Below are 19,782 nucleotides of genomic sequence, written 5' to 3'. Positions count from 1 at the left end.
AAGTATGTTAGAGCGGTGCAGGACAAGTATGAGGACCTTATGACAGTGGTGAGGTGTGCTGTAGGTGTGACAGAGGAGTTCAAGGTGGAGGTGGGACTGCATCAGGGATCAGCTCTGAGCCCCTTCTTGTTCGCTATGGTGATGGACAGGCTGACAGACGAGGTTAGACAGGAATCTCTGTGGACTATGATGTTTGCAGATGACATTGTGATCTGTAGTGAGAGCAGGGAACAGGTGGAGGAGAAGCTAGAGAGGTGGAGGTTTGTCCTGGAAAGGAGAGGAATGAAGGTTAGCCACAGTAAGACAGAGTACATGTGTGTGAATGAGAGGGACCCAAGTGGAGGAGTGAGGTTACAGGGAGAAAAGATCAAGAAGGTGGAGGAAAGTGTGGAAAAGAGGTGAAGAAGCGTGTACAGGCAAGATGGGACAGGTGGAGAAAAGTGTCAGGTGTGATGTGTGATAGAAGAATTTCAGCTAAAATGAAAGGAAAGGTGTCCAAACTGTGGTGAGACCAGCAATGTTGTTTGGTCTAGAGACAGTGTCACTGAAGAAAAGACAGGAGACAGAGCTGGAGGTAGCAGAGATGAAGATGCTGAGGTTCTCTCTGGGAGTGACCAGGAAGGATAGGATCAGGAATGAGTACATCAGAGGGACAGCACATGTTAGAGGTTTTGGAGATAAAGTCAGAGAGGCCAGACTGAGATGGTTTGGACATGTCCAGAGGATAGATAGTGAATATATTGGTAGAAGGATGCTGAGTTTTGAACTGCCAGGCAGGAGGCTGGCAGACGAATTGGCTGATATTAATGTGTAACACATAAAGGACACGATGCCGTTAATATTAATTAAATGTTTAGATTATTGTTTAGATCCACACTCCGCGGCAGAGCGTGGCAGGAAGGACGTAAAACAAGAACACATCATAGTTTCAAAATTCTCGTGCACGCGCAGCACGTCAAACCCGGGGGCGCCGCGCGCCCGAGAATCCCGTGAGCGAGCACCGCGCGCATCCATGTGTGTGGATCGAGAACGCAGCACCTAAAGCTAATCGGGTAGGAGCTGCCAGGCCCAGATTATTCACGGAATCCACTGTCGTTCATTTTGTTCAGGCGGACCTCCGACCGGCAGGGATTAGAAACGTGCGAGATCATATGTGTGTGCAGGGGGAAAGAATAACGCAAGATGGTTCGGGAAACCAGACACCTTTGGGTGGGAAATTTACCCGAACATGTTCGAGAAGAGAAAATTGTGGAGCATTTTAAACGGTAGGTTACGCAAGACGGATACTCTTCGCGACGCGCGCGCTAGGTGCCGTATTAACGTTAGCATGTTTAGCTAGGTAGCTTGCGACTAGCCAGCGCGGCTAAAGTTAGCATTTCTAAATATTACAAGTCAGACGGTTCTAATCTTGCCACCAGTGCTAGATTGCAATACAGTGAAAGTTTTTAATCAGCATTTCGTAAATATAACCATGAAAATTTAAATTATTTGATTAACTTTTACCAGTGTCGAGCGTCAAATAGCATGGCTTGCTATAGCCACCCAACCAACCATTTTGTGGGAAGTCGAGACGTTTTCATAATCAGCAGAAGCCAAAAGCAGCTAACGTTAGCCTGTTAGTAGGTCAAATAACAATTACATGTGGTGTTGCAGCCATTGGAGACGTCTGACGCACATATTTTCCTCTCTTGTCAACAGAGATGTTAGAGTTATGTTGAAATCTTATTTTGTTACACGTCCAAATGTGCGAACAAGCAGTTATAGCAATGAGGTGGAAATCAAACGATCGCAAGTTGTTGACTTGCTAAATATCGGGATCCTTCACCGGACGGTGGCTCAGCTCAGATATTTTGTGCTGCTTTTTAGTTAACCCACGTCACTAAAACTGGAATTGTCAAGTTTTTCTCCTTTATTAAGTGAGAACACTAGCATCAGAAACTTGCATGATTTCCAATATTCACAGAAGTCCTCAAGCCTACAACGTCATGTAGCTTTGATCATTTTTTACACAAATTTCAACAGATTCTTGCCAGCTTGAGATGTTAACGTGTTCCTATTGTTAGCGGTGTAGTGTGGGTGTTAACGTGTTTGAAGCTAAGTATTAATTACTGCCATGTACTCAGGGATCTTTTTAATCATTTTATAAGATTTGTACTTTGAAGTCGAAAGGTCAACACGTTAAACAATAATCTTAACAGTTCATAATCATTCTTTAATAATACAATTTTTATGTACTGGCAAACAGTTCACATGTGGTACACGTTAATGCAAGCTTACTTCCTATCAGTGTTTGCTTCTATGTAATGTCAGCAGCTATTCAGTTTTTCTATATTTACAGCTAACTGGAGACACCCCGTGTTTGGCTGATGTGTATGTAATTTGGTCTTTGTTTTCATTGAAATCCCCTTTCAGGTATGGGCGAGTGGAAAGTGTTAAAGTGCTGCGGAAGCGAGGGTCAGAGGGTGGTGTTGCAGCCTTTGTGGATTTTGTGGATATTAAAAGTGCACAGAAGGCTCACAATGCTGTCAACACGATGGGAGACAGGGATCTTCGGACTGACTACAATGAACCGGGGTCAGTGCCTAGTGCCGTTCGGGGCCTTGAAGACAGCTCCCCCTCAAGCAGTCGAGATGTTACAGGATTCTCTAGGGGAACAGTTGGTCCAGTGTTTGGTCCACCTGTGTCCCTTCACACCAGAGAGGGACGATATGAACGGAGAATAGATGGGTAAGTGGACACGGCCTCCTGTCAAAATCCAGGGGAATCTAGATATTGGATAGGTGTAAAACCTAAACACATAGTGGGTGTATTCGTGAGAGATGTGCGTCACGGGTCTTATACAGAGGTAATTAGGGATCGTTCCACGTTTCATCATAATTGACTCACCTTTCCAAAGGGATCTAAATAAATACACTACTCATTATCATTTATTAAGGTAACTATTTAATTGAAGTTTGTCATCTGGTTTGGAATTTACATCTGCAAGGAATATCCTGGTGAGTTTTGGATTTATTGCACTTTGTGGGAAACCGCCACGGGGAACTTATGGATATTTTTTAAACATTTTTCTCTCCTAAATAATGGATCTATCCTTGATTTTTACATGGAATCGCTTGACACTGGAAATAAATCCTGTTTATGGCGGAAGTAAATACCTACAATCAAGGATTTACTTTTTGAAGAATCTATTCAGGCAATATGTAACTACTGTAAGGATCTCACGCCTTGGGTTGTCAGTTTGTTTGTTTTTTGTTTGTTTGTTTTTGCTCATGACAACAGCTAATGAGTGGACTACTCTTTTCTTTAACATCTGTGGATACACCCTGCTCTGGAATAATGTTTTGTTGAAGAAAATGGAAGAAGTTTTTTTGTTCTCTTAAAAAAACACAAGAAAACCTGATGTTAGTGTAGTGTCAGTCAATTTAGGATGAGATTTACAATATATTATGATGTTCCAACACAAATTGGAAGCTTTATCAAGAAGATTTTGCAGGACCACTGTGGATCCAAACAACCAACCAACTAACAGAGTTTGGAGCTATTCTTGTTCTGGATTGATGACCATGAAGATGTGAAGACCACATAGTTGGGATGTCCATTCCTGGATGTACACAAGACCGATACCCAATGTTGGATGTACTGACGTGGACCCTAGTATGGATAGGTGTAGCTGCTATTCATTTGGATTACTTGAGAGTGGATGTAGCTGTGTGAGGCGTCAGTGAGGAGAGACCACTGAAGTATGTTGTTGAGGGCTGAAGAGATGCTTTCAAAGCAACTTGAAAAAACAAGAAGCCTTCCCACATGTCCACCTGTCAAGATTTGTGGAATATGGATTTATGCTCAGCCCATGAGGATTTTATGTGCTGTCATCTTAGTGTCTGTGAGTCTACCAGCTTGTGTGACATTGAACTACTTGACAGTCACCAGTGGAATACCTCTTTTATTTTTTTCATTTTTTATTTTTTACATGACATAATTGTTTGGAGCATAACTGTTTCCCCAAACAACAAGACAAGACTGATCCAGTTGGATGTATTTTCAATTTGGCATCATCTTGTATCATCAGCCTGGAATGTACTAAATTACCCTGAACTTCATCACTTATTTTATCCATATTTATTTATCATGATCTTAATTTTTAACCACATGCCCTGAAATCCATTACGAGATCCATTTCTGTGAGTGTTTTGTGTTTTTCCCTTTTTCCATCCAGTGAAGACAAATAAGTAGCCTAATTGTGGATTATACATGAACAATCTTCTGGCCTGGTGCTCATCTCTATTTGAAGATAAAGTGCAGTCCGATTCAAGAGAAAAGTTTTTGCCTGTTTAGATCCGTGTATTTTTTTCTGCTTACTTTTTCTTTCGGGCTCTCACTGACCTCCTAGATTTTATTTGGATTAGTTTCGGTAACTTCTTTTCCAAAAGGTTGGTATTTCTCTGCCCTCTGCATATTTTCTTTCTCTACATTTAAATATTGCTTTGTAATATGATTTCTTTTACTGCTTTTAGGCAAACATTAATTTGCTGAAGGAAGAAAATATACATGTGCAGACTCACTTGCTCCTTAGTAGTAAAATGTATATATATTTCAAAACCACAAAGCTCCTTGAGAGATTAGATTGGACATTTTGATAGTTAAATGTTTTTAGTAGTAACAGTCCTGCTGAAATCATCTATCTTGACCAAGATTAAACACAAGTGCTCAGTAATTGAAGACTATGAGCAAAACCTCAATATTACTGATATGTTGTATGAATTTCATATATAAAGGCAGTAAATAACATTTAAGACTGCTGACAGAAATCAAACTTCAGTATTTGTACTAGTACACAGTTCTAGCATTTCATAAGTTGATCTTGCCGTGTAATGTCTTGAATTACTTTTTTATTTTTAATACCTAAAATGTAAAATACCTCTTGTATCAAAATCATGTAAACTCCTAATATTGTTTTAGAGTGCAAATATTATGATACTTTTATAACAAGTATTTTGCTAAAAAATTAAATCTCCCATTGAAAATGTTAGTTAACACTTTCTTTGTAATCAACAGATTGGAACGTCATAGACATTTTTGATATTCGTTTTAGCATGTTACAAATTTTCAAATACAGATCAATAAATAAACAGAAATGATGGCATTTTATTTTAATTTACTGGAATAAATGATCTCAGCCTAGTTACTCCCTAGTTTGTCAGCTCTTGTTATAGTGGCCATTTGGATTTGCACTGTTGTCAAAGTAGTATTAAAACTAAATTATTTTTGTTTTGCTTGTTTTGTTTAGAATCCAAGTAATTATTTCTCCCTCTCCAACCTGTTTTTATTTTACAGTAGCTCAGAAAGCCGTGAACGTGCATATGATCACAGCCCTTATGGACACCATGAGCGCAGTGGCACTTTCGACAGACAGCGGCACTACAATGCTGATTATTACAGAGATCGTTCTATGTTTGCTGCTGCTGGCCCAGGGAGCAGCGCTATTGGTGCAAGCTTTGAGGCTTCAGACCCACATTTTGACTCAAGAATTCGAGACCCCTTCACTCTTACTAATTCTGCAAGACGTGATCTATACAGAGATGACAGAGGACGTCGTGTTGATAGAAATTATCATCACCGTCGGAGCCGATCATCTCATTCCTCACAGTCAAGACACCCTTCCCCACAACGGACCACAGGGCAAACCCCCAAAACTCCTCATTCCCCAAAAAGAGTTCCTTTGTCCCCTGGAAGAGGTCCACGATCTAGATCTCGAAGCAGATCTTCAAGCTCTGATTCTGTCAGCAGTACCAGCAGCACAGGCAGTGGCAGGTGTGACTGTTGTCCAGTCGTGATGATGATTCATTTTAAGTGCATTTAATCATTGGATTAATTTTTTTTATTTTTTATTTGTTATCATAGTGATTCAAATAGCAGCTCAAGTGATGGGTCTCAGGCACGCTCTGTTCAGTCGTCAGCTGCCCATGCACCTATTCAGTCTTCTATGGTGCTGGACTCAGATGAGCCACGCAGAAGCTTTGGAATTAAAGTGCAAAACTTGCCGGTGCGCTCCACAGGTAAGTTTGCACTTGGCAGACAAGTTTTTAATTTAGCAATATTTTCATTATGTGGTACAAGCTCTCCAAGACTCTAGCATTGGTTATTGCTCCAGATGGTCAGTAAAGCAATGCTGCACAGAACTGCCATGCTGGTTTCCTTGAGGTGACACACCCATCGTCATGTTCTGCTTATGAGCTTTCAAAAAGTCTGCACATCTTAGTATTACAGCTGTTATGGTGTAGTAACCATTCTGCCAGTCAGAAACTGTAATCGGGTTTGTGTGGTTTTTCTCGTCACCTTTTTGTACCTCCTCGATGCGTCCCTGAGGAGCAGTGTGCAGTGAACCACTTACTGTCCGAGAAGTGGACGACCCTCTTACCACCTGGGTCGAAAAATCTTCAGTTCATGGAAAGCTATAACAGCCGAGTAAAGTAGAGCAGGTAGCACTAAGTGGAAATGTTACCTTAAGAAATAATGGTTTTCAAATGACACCATTTGAAATTGGTGATGCACTCCATATCTGGACTACTGTGTTTGTAAATCCTTATTTTGATTGTATACACACAAGTAGTTGTCAGGCATCTTATGTCATCGGTATATGTGATTTTAAAAATCTGATAGTAATCGTAGACTAGATTGAATGTCCACTTAGAAACAAGTTTCTTTAAGATGTCCACTTCTATGTTTGGAATGTTCTTGGACTTCATGTCTTCTGGTTATAATTATTAAATTGATTATTTTCGTTATGGTTGTTAGTAGTGTAGAAGCTTGGTGTTCAGCATTCTGATAAATGACTGTCTTTGGTGATACTAACAGGTTTTACCAGCCTCTTGTTATCTAGTAGAAAAAAAGCCATGTAATGTAGAACTGGTGACACATGGTGCAGATGTGGCTTTAGACTTAATTAGCATGTTCAGATCTGCTATCCATCGTTCATTTCGTGTAGCAGCTGTGTGATTATTGAATTCCGAGTTATTCTTATTGCAGGTTATTAACTTTTTATAGAAAATTGTATTGTTTTTGGGGTCTGTACTAATTTAGTTTTTTTATTTAAATTCTTTCCTGACACAGACAGTAGTTTAAAGGATGGGCTTTTCCATGAGTTTAAGAAACATGGGAAAGTGACCTCCGTGCAGATCCATGGAGCCTCTGAAGACCGCTATGGTTTAGTGTTCTTCAGACAGCAAGAAGATCAAGAGAAAGCCCTCACAGTCTCCAAGGGAAAGCTGTTCTTTGGAATGCTGATTGAAGTCACTGCCTGGAATGGCCCTGGTGAGTTGTGACAAATCAACTAAACATGATGAATGTAAATGCAATAGAATACTTCAAACAGATAATTTTTTCTTCATGGTGGAGAATATCAACATGAATTATTCTCTCTTATTCACTCAGAAACAGAGAGTGAAAATGAGTTCAGGCCTTTGGACGGGCGGATAGACGAATTCCATCCAAAGGCAACAAGGACTCTGTTTATAGGCAACCTTGAGAAGACAACCAGCTACCAACATCTCCTTGACATTTTTCAACGCTTTGGAGAAATTGTTGTATGTTGTCATTTGACTATCCAGTAAATCGAAAAATATTGTGTTTGATTTCTGATCAAATCATATCTAATTACTGTTTTTTTTCCCACAAGGACATAGACATTAAGAAAGTAAATGGAGTACCCCAGTATGCCTTTGTGCAATATTCTGATATTGCCAGTGTCTGCAAAGCCATTAAGAAGATGGATGGAGAGTATTTGGGGAGCAACAGACTCAAGGTAATGTTTTTATATTCAACATTAGTATCATGTGTTTTTTATTTTTAACATATTCTGTGTCTATAACATGCATGTTGTAATTTTTCCTAAAGCTTGGGTTTGGCAAGAGTATGCCAACAACATGCGTTTGGCTTGATGGCTTGGCAGCCAGTATTACAGAGCAGTTCCTCACTCGGCATTTCTGTCGTTACGGACATGTAGTCAAGGTAAGACTTTATGTTTTAATTTCTCCATATGCAGAGTTTTCAGCCTGAAATTTTAATGTTCTTCTTGCTGCGGCAGTGTTAGAGTCACAACATTGTTTACTATTATTAGTTGTTGTTATAATTCCCCTCCCATATGAGTTTGCTTTTTAGGGCTTGAACATACTCTAAACTCCTAAGTACTTATTAAGTGTGGTGAAAATTTGTGTATTGCATAAGGTCAAGCAGTGTTCACGGTAAAACGATTCTAAAGCACCCCCATAACATTTTCATGGGAGAGCGACAAGAGACAATTGTATTTCACATTTAATTACGTTCCTAATGAAGGTGAACTTGTATGTTTAATAATCGTTGTCAAAAAACATTTCTTGTGGATTAATTATGTAAAATAAGAGTCTTGTGACTGTTCTCTGTGTAGCAAAAGGTTGCAGCACAGTATGGGTAATATGCCTGCCCTGATAGACAGGCAGCAATATTAGCACTGCGCATTGACACTTCATGATGTTGATTAAGTGATTTATTGTACTCTATTGTAAATGTATCTTCTTGCCCCTTTTCAGGTTGTGTTTGATAGATTGAAAGGAATGGCCCTAATCTTGTACAACAATACAGATTTTGCTCAGGCAGCTGTCAGGGAGACCAAAGGTTGGAAGTTTGGTGGCAGTAAAATAAAGGTAAATGGTGACAATTATTGGTGGGATTTATGAAAACATTTTTGTGTTTGTATTTCTACATTTATATATTGTAAAAATGTCTGTTTCTTTTTTTTTGTTTGTCTTTTTAAATGAAAGGTTGATTTTGCAAGTCAAGAGAGTCAGATGGCATTTTACCGATCGATGCAAGCATCTGGTCAGGACATGAGAGACTTCTATGAAATTCCACCTGAGCGACGGTACATTGTTCATGTTATTTAATGGCAACTGACCGATGATGCTCACAGCTAGATGTATTGCTTAAAATAGTTCATATTTGTCAAATTACTTGAATAATTCATACTATTTGTGATTGACAAGATTTTTATCTTTTGTTATCCTTTCCACTAACTCTGCAGAGAGGATCGTAGACCTCCATACCATGAATTTTCAGCAGAGAGAGCTTACTATGAGAACATGCGAACCCCTGGCCTCTATCCCGAGGATGCTAGAAGAGACTACGCTGCCCGCAGTAGAGATCGATTTCCTGAGCTTGAACACTATCAAGGGGATCATTTTGACCCACGTTACCATGAAGATCCAAGAGACTACAGGGATTATAGAGACCCATTTGAACAAGACATCCGAAAATACACATATATTCAAAGGGAGCGAGAAAGAGAACGAGAGCGTTTTGAGGCTGACCGCAGCAGGTGGAGCCCGTCTCATCCCAGGCGGCCTGTTACTCCTACAGTATCACCGACACCATCTGAGCGTGCTCCCAGAGACGCAGAGCGACGGGTTTACAGTCAGTCCTCTGAACGAAGTGGTAGTGTGAGCTCCATGTCACCCCCACATTTTGACAAATCTGACAAGTCTGTCTTGGAACATGCCTCGAAGAGCGACAGGAGTGAGAAGAGTAGTCAACCCGATCGTGTGGCTGTTGCTGAGAAAGCCAAGCGAACAAAACGGAAAGAGAAAAGTGACAAAGACAAAACTGAGAAGATTAAGTCCAGGAAAGCAAAAGGGCAATCCCCATCCAACCCACCACAGGAATCAGAGCTGGAGACTGGTTTTGATGGTGGATCTGGAAAAGGAAGGGGATCAGACCAAGATGCTCATGACAGGCAGAAATGTAAAGCTGATAGTGACTCTCTTACTGTAAATCCTTTGCCAACGACTCAACATGACTCTGGAAAAAACGAAAAATCAGACATGAGTAAAAGTGAGAATTCAGATTTGGATGGAAAAAGTCGACTCAAGAAACACCTGAAGTCTGATGCAGGAAATGATGGAAAAGACTTATCAGTGGATTCTGAGCGCCTTGCTGCAAGAAAAAGGCGCTTTGCTGAGTCTGGTGGAAAGACTGTTCGTCAGAAAAGAAGCAGACATGAGGAAGAGGACGTAATTCAATCCTCTGATTTTGGTACAAGTACCACAAATATAAAAGAGATAGAAACTGACAAACACAAAGGCTCACAACGGAGAGAGTCAAGAGTCAAAACTGAAAAAAGTGGTGCTCAGAAGGACATTCAGGATGACCTCAAAGCACAAAAAGAAAAATCAGAAGGACTTTTGGAGCCGCCGGAGTCAAAACGACAACCAGTGCACACTTCATCCAGATTCATCCATGAGGGAATAACAGACCAAAATAGTTTCAGAGAACAGGAACAACATTCTGCTCTCAAATTGGGTATTCAGAATACTGACGCTGACAAAAGTATCAAGAACAAGGAGGACCATGTTGACATCGACCTCTCTCAGAGTTGCCGCAAGCAAATGGAGCAAAACAGAAGGTTGCAGCAACAGCAGCGTGAATCTGACAAACCTGACAAAGCTGGAAGTCCACAAGGAAGTGAAATTGAGGACTTGGAACATAAAAGTCTTGTGCATGAAGTTGGTAAACCACCAGAGGATGTCACAGATAATTTTCCATCTCACAGACAAAAGAAGCTGGACCAATTTGACCCAGATCTGGGGATTAAGAGGGAGCGTGTCTACAGGAGCTTTAGACAAAAAAGTGAAGATCCGGACTTAAACAACACCGCTTCTCCAGGCAATCAGCATGCCTCTCATCATGCAGATGAAGACTGTGTGGATCCTTCTAATAAAGAGTTTATTAAAAGTGAGGAGAAAATTCACCCAGATCTTGAGCTATTACTCAAAAGGACACATAACACACAGGTGATTAAGCCAAACATCCCTTCACTTAATGTGGAAGAAGAACAACAAAAGAGATGGGAGAGCAGAGTGAAACAAGCCTTTTTGCCAGACCTGAAATTTTCTAAAAGTATTAGTAAAAACATTAATAATCGCAAGCGTCTGGAATATGGTATTTGGCATGATTTGGAGCCTGGGGAAGTGCGATCTGACACTGAAGAGGACAGAGAGACCAAACCCCACTCTCCTATGCCCTCAACATCTATGCCTAGTGTAGAGAGGCCGAGGGTCGACAGGTTTTCAGACCCCAAACAAGCACACCTTGAAAGGAACAAGTTCTACTCCTTTGCCCTTGACCAGACCATCACACCCGATACAAAGGCTCTGCTGGAACGTGCAAAATCTCTTTCATCTTCCAGAGAAGACAACTGGTCATTTTTAGATTATGATTCTCACTTTGCAAGTTTCCGCAACAGAAAAGATACTGAGAAGGTAGAGTCAACACCACGACCTACGCCCTCCTGGTATATGAAGAAGAAAAAGATTCGAAGTGGGTCTGAGGACAAACTTGACGACAGGAAGGAGGAGCCCAAGCCGGAGGAAAATGAACGCAGAGAGCTTTTTGCGTCCCGGTTCCTTCACAGCCCCGTCTTTGAGCTGGACTCTAGGCGACTTCAGCATTTAGAACGCAAATATGAAGAACCTGAACAAACACTTAACCAGCCTCCTGGCCAGCAAGGAGCATTAGATGGTGAACTTGAGTCAGGACCAGTTGTCCTTTTCCACAGTCGTTTTTTGGAACTTACACGACTCCAACAACAGAAGAATAAAACTCAACAGCCACAAGAGGCAAAAGGAGATCTGATGCAGATGGATGAGAACAAAGTAGAAAAAGATCCTGTTCAGGAACAACCAGCTGTGCCATCACCTGAACCAACAGAATCTATTCCAGTACCAGAAATTAAACCCATCAGTCCTGCTGAAGAACTGATTTCTGAACCTCGACTCATACCTACTCCTGTCACCCAATCAGTGGTCAAGGACTTCCCTCTGCCCGAAGAGAAATGTGTTGCATTAAATCCAGCACTGGATCCATATTCACCTTTACCTTTTATAAAAGAAGAAGTAAAGGAAGAGACAAAGGAAAATGAACCTGTCGTAACCACACACCAACCACCAACTGATACATCATCTGATTCTGAAACCACACCGATGGCAGTAGCTCCTGAACCCACTTACACGGTGGGAAGTAGTAAACATTCTCAGTCTGAGGGGATCATTAATGAGGCTGCAGAGGATGTAAAACCCTTTTGTACAGAAAAAATTAGCCACTGCGATTCTCGTGAGGAGCATGTAAGACTGTTGGAAGCAGATGTTGGTCCTGACATGACACAGTCAGAAGTGCCTGAAGCTACTATTCCCACACCACCTATTCTTACAGAGGAAGTGGATGTAGTAAAAAAGGAAATCCATTCCACTGGTAAAGTAATGGCAGATCCAGAGGGAGAAAAGAAGCTTCAAGTTAATAAAGTGCAGAGACCTGTGGATAATGACACAAATAATGAATTAGTCTCACTGCAAAAAGAGCAAAAAACAAAAGAAAGTAAAAATAAAAAGGGCAAGCAATCCCCTGCTCAAGTGGCTCCAGGCACGGTTGTGTCAACCTCTGGTTCTGAAAAACAAGCAACACGCAAGAGTGAACGCATTGACAAAGAGAAACTGAAACGTGGATCATCCCCAAGAGCTGAATTGAAATCCACAGGCAAATCTCCAAGTCATGGATCCGATCCTGATGCATTGGAACAGAGCATACCATTAGGCAGAACAAGGCGAAGAAATGTGAAGTCTGTGTATGCCACCCCAGTTGAAGATGATGTGCCTGCTCGTTCTGGAAAGGAAATCACAGAGTCACCTCGCTCAGCACGAAAAAGGGGAACAGACAAAGATGTAACGCAACAAAATACTGAACATGATCCACCTATTCCAGCTCCTACAACTAAAAGAGGCCGACCTCCAAAGAATCGCAAACAAGGTGATGAGACTAAAGTAGAAAAAACCAAACTGGATAGTAAAGATACCGATTCAAATGAATCAGAGAGTGGTGATCGAATTCCAAGAATAGCGAAAGGGAAAATGTCCCCATATGCCGTGAAGGGTACAACAAATCAGATGTCTACAGTACTTGGAACTGGCTCAACAAAGAGGGGAGAAAAACTAGAGGTGGCTGAGGATGATGAGCAGGAAATGGATTTCACAGATGAAGATTCCTCAGCTTTACAAGAGTCAACAAGTTCTTGCAAAGATGATTCATCACTAAGACTTGACCAAAAGAAAGAAGAGAAAGACAAACATGGAAGGGAACTAGGTAGGGACAAAGAGGTTTTCCATGACAAGGGACTCTCTGAATTGACTTGTGAGGGGAAATCGAATGGGAGAGGAACAGATTCCCAAGCTGTAGAAGAGAAACCCACCTTGGAAAAAGAAAGAATTGTTAGAGGAAAAAAGTTGATGAAGACACCAAAATCTCCTGTCCTCAAGGACCTAAAGATCAGACTAAATGTCACGGAAGTCAAAGATCTTCTACAGTTAGGTGACGAAGAACTTGGGAATCAAGAAGACTCTTCAAAAAGAGTAGTACCCCCTGAGCACGCTGAGCATATGTTAAAGTGCACTAATGCTAATAGAGAAGGCGCTGCTAATGAAGAGAAGGAAAATTCAACTTTGGAAAAGAAGGAACTCCTGGAAACACCAAAAAGTTCAATTTCACAAGAGCTGGAGTTGGAGCAGGCGGTGGAGAACATTGCTAAACTCACAGACCCAACTTTTCCTGTAGAACCGCAGATGCCACCTGTCCTCCCCCCAGAAGTTAAAAGTGACCCAGAGGAGGAAAAGCCTTCCAATCCTGCTAGTGAGACTGAACTCATGGCTGCCATCGATTCAATCACTGCTGAGGAAGCAACTGTACCGTCAACCCATCCTCTTCCATCAAATGCAGACGTAGGTTCAGAACCTGAGCTGCAAGACTTCATTCAGCCTGTTAAGGATAAAACAACTCCACAGGAGGGGCCTGCCTTTCCCACCACACCGAAAAAGGGCACCAAGGGAAGACCTAAAACACGTTCTAAAGGACAAAAGCAAACTAGAAAAGATTTAAAAGAAGAACATTCAGTCAGTGAGGAAGTGGCGACTCCTTTAATAACTAGCACAGCTTCCGTTGTAAAGGTTGTTTCTGAAACACCTCCATCGGCAGCAACAGCTGCAGTTATTACTCCTACTAGTTGGAAGTCAGACCCTGAACCTTCAGCTGTCAAGGTTACAGATGTTAATGCAGAGCCTGTGTCGTCTTCTGACGAACACATTCAGCATCCTAAACCTGTGAACCCCCAATGTAAGAGTGCAGTGTGTCCAAAGCCTCAGCAGGTGCTGACTGAGTGCATTTCTCCTTCCCCAGCTCTAATAGCCAACAGGCCAAACATCAGATCCATTCAACAAACACATCCAACAATCAGAAACCCTACTTCTCCACCAGATTGGCATCACCACTCAAGAGATACAGGAGTGTCGTCCACATCTGCATTGACGTTACAACCCAAGGAAAACCACCCTTTGCTTCCAGACTCTGAAAACATGGATAACGATCATGGCACAAGTGACTTGAGACAAATTCTAATCAAACATAAGTCTTTATCGCTGCCAGGCAGCAGTTCTGTTACTGGTACTCTGCTCAGCCTAAGAGATCAGAATCCATCTGAAAGTAACACACCATCAGCTGTCGTGACAAATAAATCACCAATACCTGATGGTCGGATGCCGGCTCACCCTGCTCCAGCAATTGTTCGACCTCCAGCTTCACTGCCGTCTCCTGAGACCAAGTCTGTTATCTCTGTCATTGCATCCACAGCAACCTCTGTTATCAGTCGTGTTTGCAACCCTCCTGAACCCGAGGACAAAGTAAACATGAACATTGCCAATCCCTGTGTTGATATGGCTCTACCCAAGTCGTCCTACAGACCCAGTAAAGAAGATACAGGATCGTACCACGGGGCATCGGTCGGTGATGAGGGGGTGAGTGCCGGTCGGTTCATTGTGGAGAGCCCTGCTGTTACTGGTTCTTGTCCAGGTCTGAGAGTAAACACATCTGAAGGAGTTGTAGTATTGAGCCACTCAGGCCAGAAAACAGAGGGACCACAGAGAATTAGTGCAAAAATAAGTCAGATCCCACAAGCAACTGCGGGTGACATGGAATCTCAGCAGTTGGTATCCATGCCCCAAATAAAACAGGAAATGTACGGTCATTCTCATTCAGGACTTCAGAAGGGGCCTTCATCACAGACGGATCACGGACATCCTTGTAAGACAAACGTGTCTATCAAACAAGAAAACACGGCTTTGGAAAAGATGGAATCCAGTTATCAGTCTGGACCTCAAGGGGTTGTGAAACGCGTCTCACAGGGAAACCAGCAGGTGATGAGTTTCCATCAAGATTACATGCCAATGAAACACCCGAAGAAAATTGAGGGTTCGGAATCTCACGGTACAGATGGAGCCAAACCACAGTGGACCTCTGCTATAAGTCCTGCCATAAGTCCCCATTTACCTTCTCCGCCCGGCAACCATGTGGGCTTTGTTACACCAGCCGGTGACCGATCGGCCTCACACATCAGTGCTGTCAAACAGGAACCGAGATCCCCTCGTAAGTCAGGTCATCCTCACTCTCCGTTCACTAAAGTCTCCTCCCCCATTGGCTCCTCATCACCCAAGGGCATTCCTGTGATGTTGTCCACTGGCCTTCCAAACATGCAGCAGTTTATTACTACAGTACATCATCCAGAACAGTCGGTTATCATGCCGCCTCACAGTATGCCTGGGAGTTTGGGACGGATGTCTCCTCACCGCGTCACCCAATCAATTCCGGTGGGGCATCTCGTACAAGGAGATGTTCGAGTCAACACTCCGCCGCTGTCGGTAATGAGCTATGGGATGCATAGTGAGCCTCTTAGCTCTCACTGGTCTGGAGCCATGCAGCCACGACCCACCTCACCTCAGGCAGTAGGCAGAGACAAAGTTCTCAAGGTTAATTCTGGCTCTTTAAGAAGTCATGAGGGGGAACAGGAAGACACCCGACGCATCCACCAGGCTCCAGGAAGACAATCTGCCTCACAAATCAAACCAGAGGCTATGCAGTCAGATCCACGCGGACCTCTGCGTGGGAGCGTTCAGTTAGAGACCTACATGGCACAGAGAGACATGCGTGTGCTCCTACACCAGCAGGGAGAGCGTTTGGGCTCAGACCCTCATTCTGGACAATTTCAAGAGAATATTCCCTCCTCTTCAACGCCTTCCAGTCTGCCCTTGTCCCTGTCTCCAAGAGCTCATGTTTTGTCTAAAGGTATGTCGGAGAAGGACATGACAAAGTCATTGGAGGCAAAGAGGCCGCACTCTCCTCTTCCCAAAGACGGAATAATGGGAATCCGGCAGTCTGGGCAAGCAATTGCATCTCCACAGCGAGGTCCATTAATAACATCAGGATCCAGCAGCTCATTCCCAGAATACTCAGGGATGTACTCCAACCCAAGAGGCATCCACTCACAGATACCTGAAACATCTGTTGGACTCAACCAGCCACCGCTGAGCGTCACGCCAACCATGGTGAGTTCCCTCTGCTTAACGTTCCAGATTATTGATTTCCATTTAGCAAATATAATCTCACCAAACAGTAAAATGTTCAGATTTTGTCACTGTCATACACAGTTATGATTAATACTGACTAATTAAGACATAAACATACTATTATTGTTATGTTAAAATATGAAAACTTGAAACAAATCCAAGAACTGTACTCCTCACATTTGGATGTTTGAGGTCAGTTCCTTCTTATTCAGTTATTGTGGGACACGCGAGTCATTTCAGTGGCCTTCTGGTCACCTTAGAATCAAGTGCTTCTGAAAACAGCTAGTATTTTTTTCCTGGTTTCCTAAATGATTTTAATGAACAAACTAATGCGTTCTGAACGCTTTCAAAATAAGATGATTATGACATGACTGCAAGCAGTCAGAACACGAAATATTATTAACTACAACGTACATATTTACAGTTGTGAAAAGAAAATTAGAAATATGTCAGATCTGAAGCCTTACTGGTTCATTAACTAAAAACCGACGAACATTTAATCCCAAATGTTTTGGAATCAGTTTATTCTGTGTGCTACAATAGCACCCAGTATACTGGTGGCCCTTATAATGTTACCATAGAACACACAACAGCAGCACAAATGGATTGATTGAATGATTGATTACAAATAACCATGAATAAACATGCCATGGTGTCAGGGTGTTTATAGCAAAGATCATCGTAATTTTTGTAAATGGGCCGAACAATCAGGCACTGGCCAACTCGATATATACTTACATGTGGTTTTCAATATTAATGTTGTACAAGTAGAAACTTGAAATGCCACGTTCACTTTGTTGTTGGGATTTGCAGGCTGCTGACCTCCAGGCAAAACAAGACAGCAAAATGACGCAACCTGTTAATATGGTGCAGTTACTCACGGTAAGACAGACGCACCAAACCTGATTTATGTCCATGGTTTTTAGTCCATGAGGAAAGGCTCAGCTGACGTAATGCTTCTCTGTCTCTCATTGAAACAGAAGTACCCCATTGTTTGGCAAGGGCTGCTGGCACTAAAGAACGACACCGCTGCAGTCCAGCTTCATTTTGTCTGTGGAAACAAAGCTTTAGCCATTCGATCTCTGCCTCTACAAGAAGGAGGTACTCTGCTTCGGATTGTCCAGAGAATGAGACTTGAGGCTTCGCAATTGGAGAGTGTAGCCAGAAGAATGACGGTATGTGTCTGTTGTTTCCGGATCAATTTCTCCCTTTGGATCATTTTTTATCAAACAGAATCTGTTAACATTTGCTGTACTTTCTTTTACAGGGTGACAGTGACTTCTGTCTTCTCCTTGCTCTGCCTTGTGGACGAGATCAAGAAGACGTCCTCAATCAGACTCAGGCTCTTAAAGCCGCTTTTATCAACTACTTGCAAACAAAACTGGCCGCTGGTATCATCAATATCCCCAACCCGGTTACCAATCAGGTGAGACGGGATTTGATTTGCCCACTAGTGAGCATTTTGTGTCAGAAACTAAACATTTTGCTTTTAAAGTACAACGGTCAGATTTGATACTGAAAAAACGTGGTGACACTTCTTAATTTAATTGTCTAACTACAGTACTTCAGTCGAAAAGCAGGAGACTTGTTAGCAGGGTTAAATTATGATACGGTGGGTCTGACAACGTTCAGAAATATTTAACTTTTTTATGGTGTTACAACCTGCTGCTTTACTGTTTGTACGATAACTTACTCGGTCGATATATATATATATTTATACAGGTAAGCTGGTAAAGCACTGAAGAGTTCTATTGTCTGTGTGCTTGTGATAGTAAAATGATATTGCAACCAAAGTCCTGCCTGGAGTAAGAGGACCTGGTTGTAGCAGGATGAACTGAAAGCCATTCATGTCACAGAGAAGTAGTGAAGTAGTGTGAGATTAAAAGAGTTATTAACTAAACCTCTGATTTTATAGTCCAACATTCCTAAATAATTTGTATTGTTTATTAGGTTTGGACGGTGCCTTTAATTAACTGATACCCTGATCAAAACATTGGAATTTATTCATTATTAACATTAGCATGTGCTACAACATAAAGAAAATGAATGCAATTCAGTGAAAATCATTTTCAGTTGTGATGTTCAGTGAACTGATTGTAAATTCATATTTAAGCAGAGGTGCCAAAGCGCCTGACTTTCAGTTTGTGTTGACTGCTGTGCAAAAGTCTTGATGTGAAGAAATGCTGTAACCTAAGAATGGGTTCAAAATTTAAAACAATTTAGTTATGATCATTATAGAAACTGCAGTTCACATTAGTTTTATTACTACTTAGATGACCAGAAGCCTTTGCCCTGCATCTATTTCATTTTCAATGGGTCAATAATTGATTACATGTTTTCAGTGATGATACAACCATAGCTCACATAAATAATTAAGTTTTTTCTGTAAATTAAATCACACATTGGACTCAAGTCACTGGTGGACAGCTAACCACATTTTAATAAAAGCGTAGTTCATGCCATGTTTTGACCATTTTGAAACACTGTGTCACGATTGTGGATTTATGGGATGTTTTCTGTTTTTCCAGCCTGCTTATGTGCTACAGATTTTTCCACCGTGCGAATTTTCAGAGAGCCACCTGTCCCAGCTCGCACCAGATCTTCTCAACAGGATCTCAAGCATTTCACCACACCTCATGATTGTCATCACCTCTGTGTAACCTCCACTGCTGGGAGCTGTCCGTAGATGGATGTTCTCGTCGATGATCCTCAGGAATTCAGAGGAATATGAGAATTAGTTTTTGTCTTCAACGTATTGGGAATGTTAAGGATGTACCCGATTAACATTTTGGGCTTGTTTTTCTCCATCAGTCTTTTTTCCTTTGTCACTCTGGTGTTTTTGTCCTTCTCAAAAGAACTCAGGGATGGATCAAACCAGAATCAGTCTTATTTGACCATTTTTCTGCTGTATTTCTATTTATTGGTGTTTTATTTTTTTCCATGCTTGGAGGTGCTCATGACGTTGAACTAGTATGACTGACTATCTGGGTGGCCTTTTCTTTCATCTGTCTTTTGATTGTCATCTTAATTGCTTCATGAGAGGATCATTGAAACCATTGCACGACAATGGTGAAAAGACATTTCAGCATATCATTTTATATAATTACTTCCTCGCCAAGCCTTTCTTTATTCAGAGGAGGAAAAATTATCAAACATCGGAGACCATGCTGAGGACCACATTGCTCCTTTGATTCCACCAGCTCTACTCATCCTCACACACTACTGAAGCAGTTAAACCTGCTTTTGTGTTGAACAAGCTACAGTAAGATTTGGGAGATTTTTTGATTAGAAAAAACAAAACATTGTAAATATTTTA

At 41.7% G+C, this 19,782-nt stretch overlaps 1 protein-coding gene across 2 annotated transcripts; it reads left to right on the top strand.

The window, feature by feature from the left end:
* The first annotated feature begins 1,027 nt into the window (after window positions 1-1,027).
* si:ch1073-335m2.2 (msx2-interacting protein) lies at window positions 1,028-19,775 on the top strand. Of its 2 annotated transcripts, XM_068314295.1 has the most exons (15): window positions 1,028-1,265; window positions 2,413-2,727; window positions 5,335-5,811; window positions 5,902-6,056; window positions 7,111-7,311; window positions 7,432-7,583; window positions 7,676-7,801; window positions 7,894-8,007; window positions 8,565-8,678; window positions 8,796-8,896; window positions 9,056-16,445; window positions 17,280-17,348; window positions 17,447-17,641; window positions 17,734-17,892; window positions 18,995-19,775. In XM_068314295.1, exons 1-15 carry the CDS (start codon window positions 1,183-1,185, stop codon window positions 19,124-19,126), a joined length of 9,783 nt encoding a protein of 3,260 aa, XP_068170396.1. In that variant the 5' UTR covers window positions 1,028-1,182; the 3' UTR covers window positions 19,127-19,775. The 2 variants fall into 2 exon arrangements, with proteins under 2 accessions (XP_068170396.1, XP_068170397.1); XM_068314296.1 differs by lacking the exons at window positions 1,028-1,265; window positions 2,413-2,727 and adding an exon at window positions 3,340-4,430.
* The last annotated feature ends 7 nt before the right edge of the window (window positions 19,776-19,782 follow it).

Source organism: Antennarius striatus, chromosome 5 (genome assembly GCF_040054535.1).
Source record: "Antennarius striatus isolate MH-2024 chromosome 5, ASM4005453v1, whole genome shotgun sequence".
Lineage (NCBI taxonomy): Eukaryota > Metazoa > Chordata > Actinopteri > Lophiiformes > Antennariidae > Antennarius > Antennarius striatus.
The sequence above is the reverse complement of the archived record's forward strand: the minus strand, read 5'-3'. Positions and strand labels throughout refer to the sequence as shown.

Bases quoted from the DNA above. Each gene is read 5' to 3' on its own strand.
- si:ch1073-335m2.2 (XM_068314295.1), top strand. From the start codon at position 1,183: ATGGTTCGGGAAACCAGACACCTTTGGGTGGGAAATTTACCCGAACAT. The intron at 7,584-7,675 runs GTATGTTGTCAT...TTTTCCCACAAG, and splicing joins AACGCTTTGGAGAAATTGTT to GACATAGACATTAAGAAAGT. The intron at 17,642-17,733 runs GTATGTGTCTGT...TTTCTTTTACAG, and splicing joins GTGTAGCCAGAAGAATGACG to GGTGACAGTGACTTCTGTCT.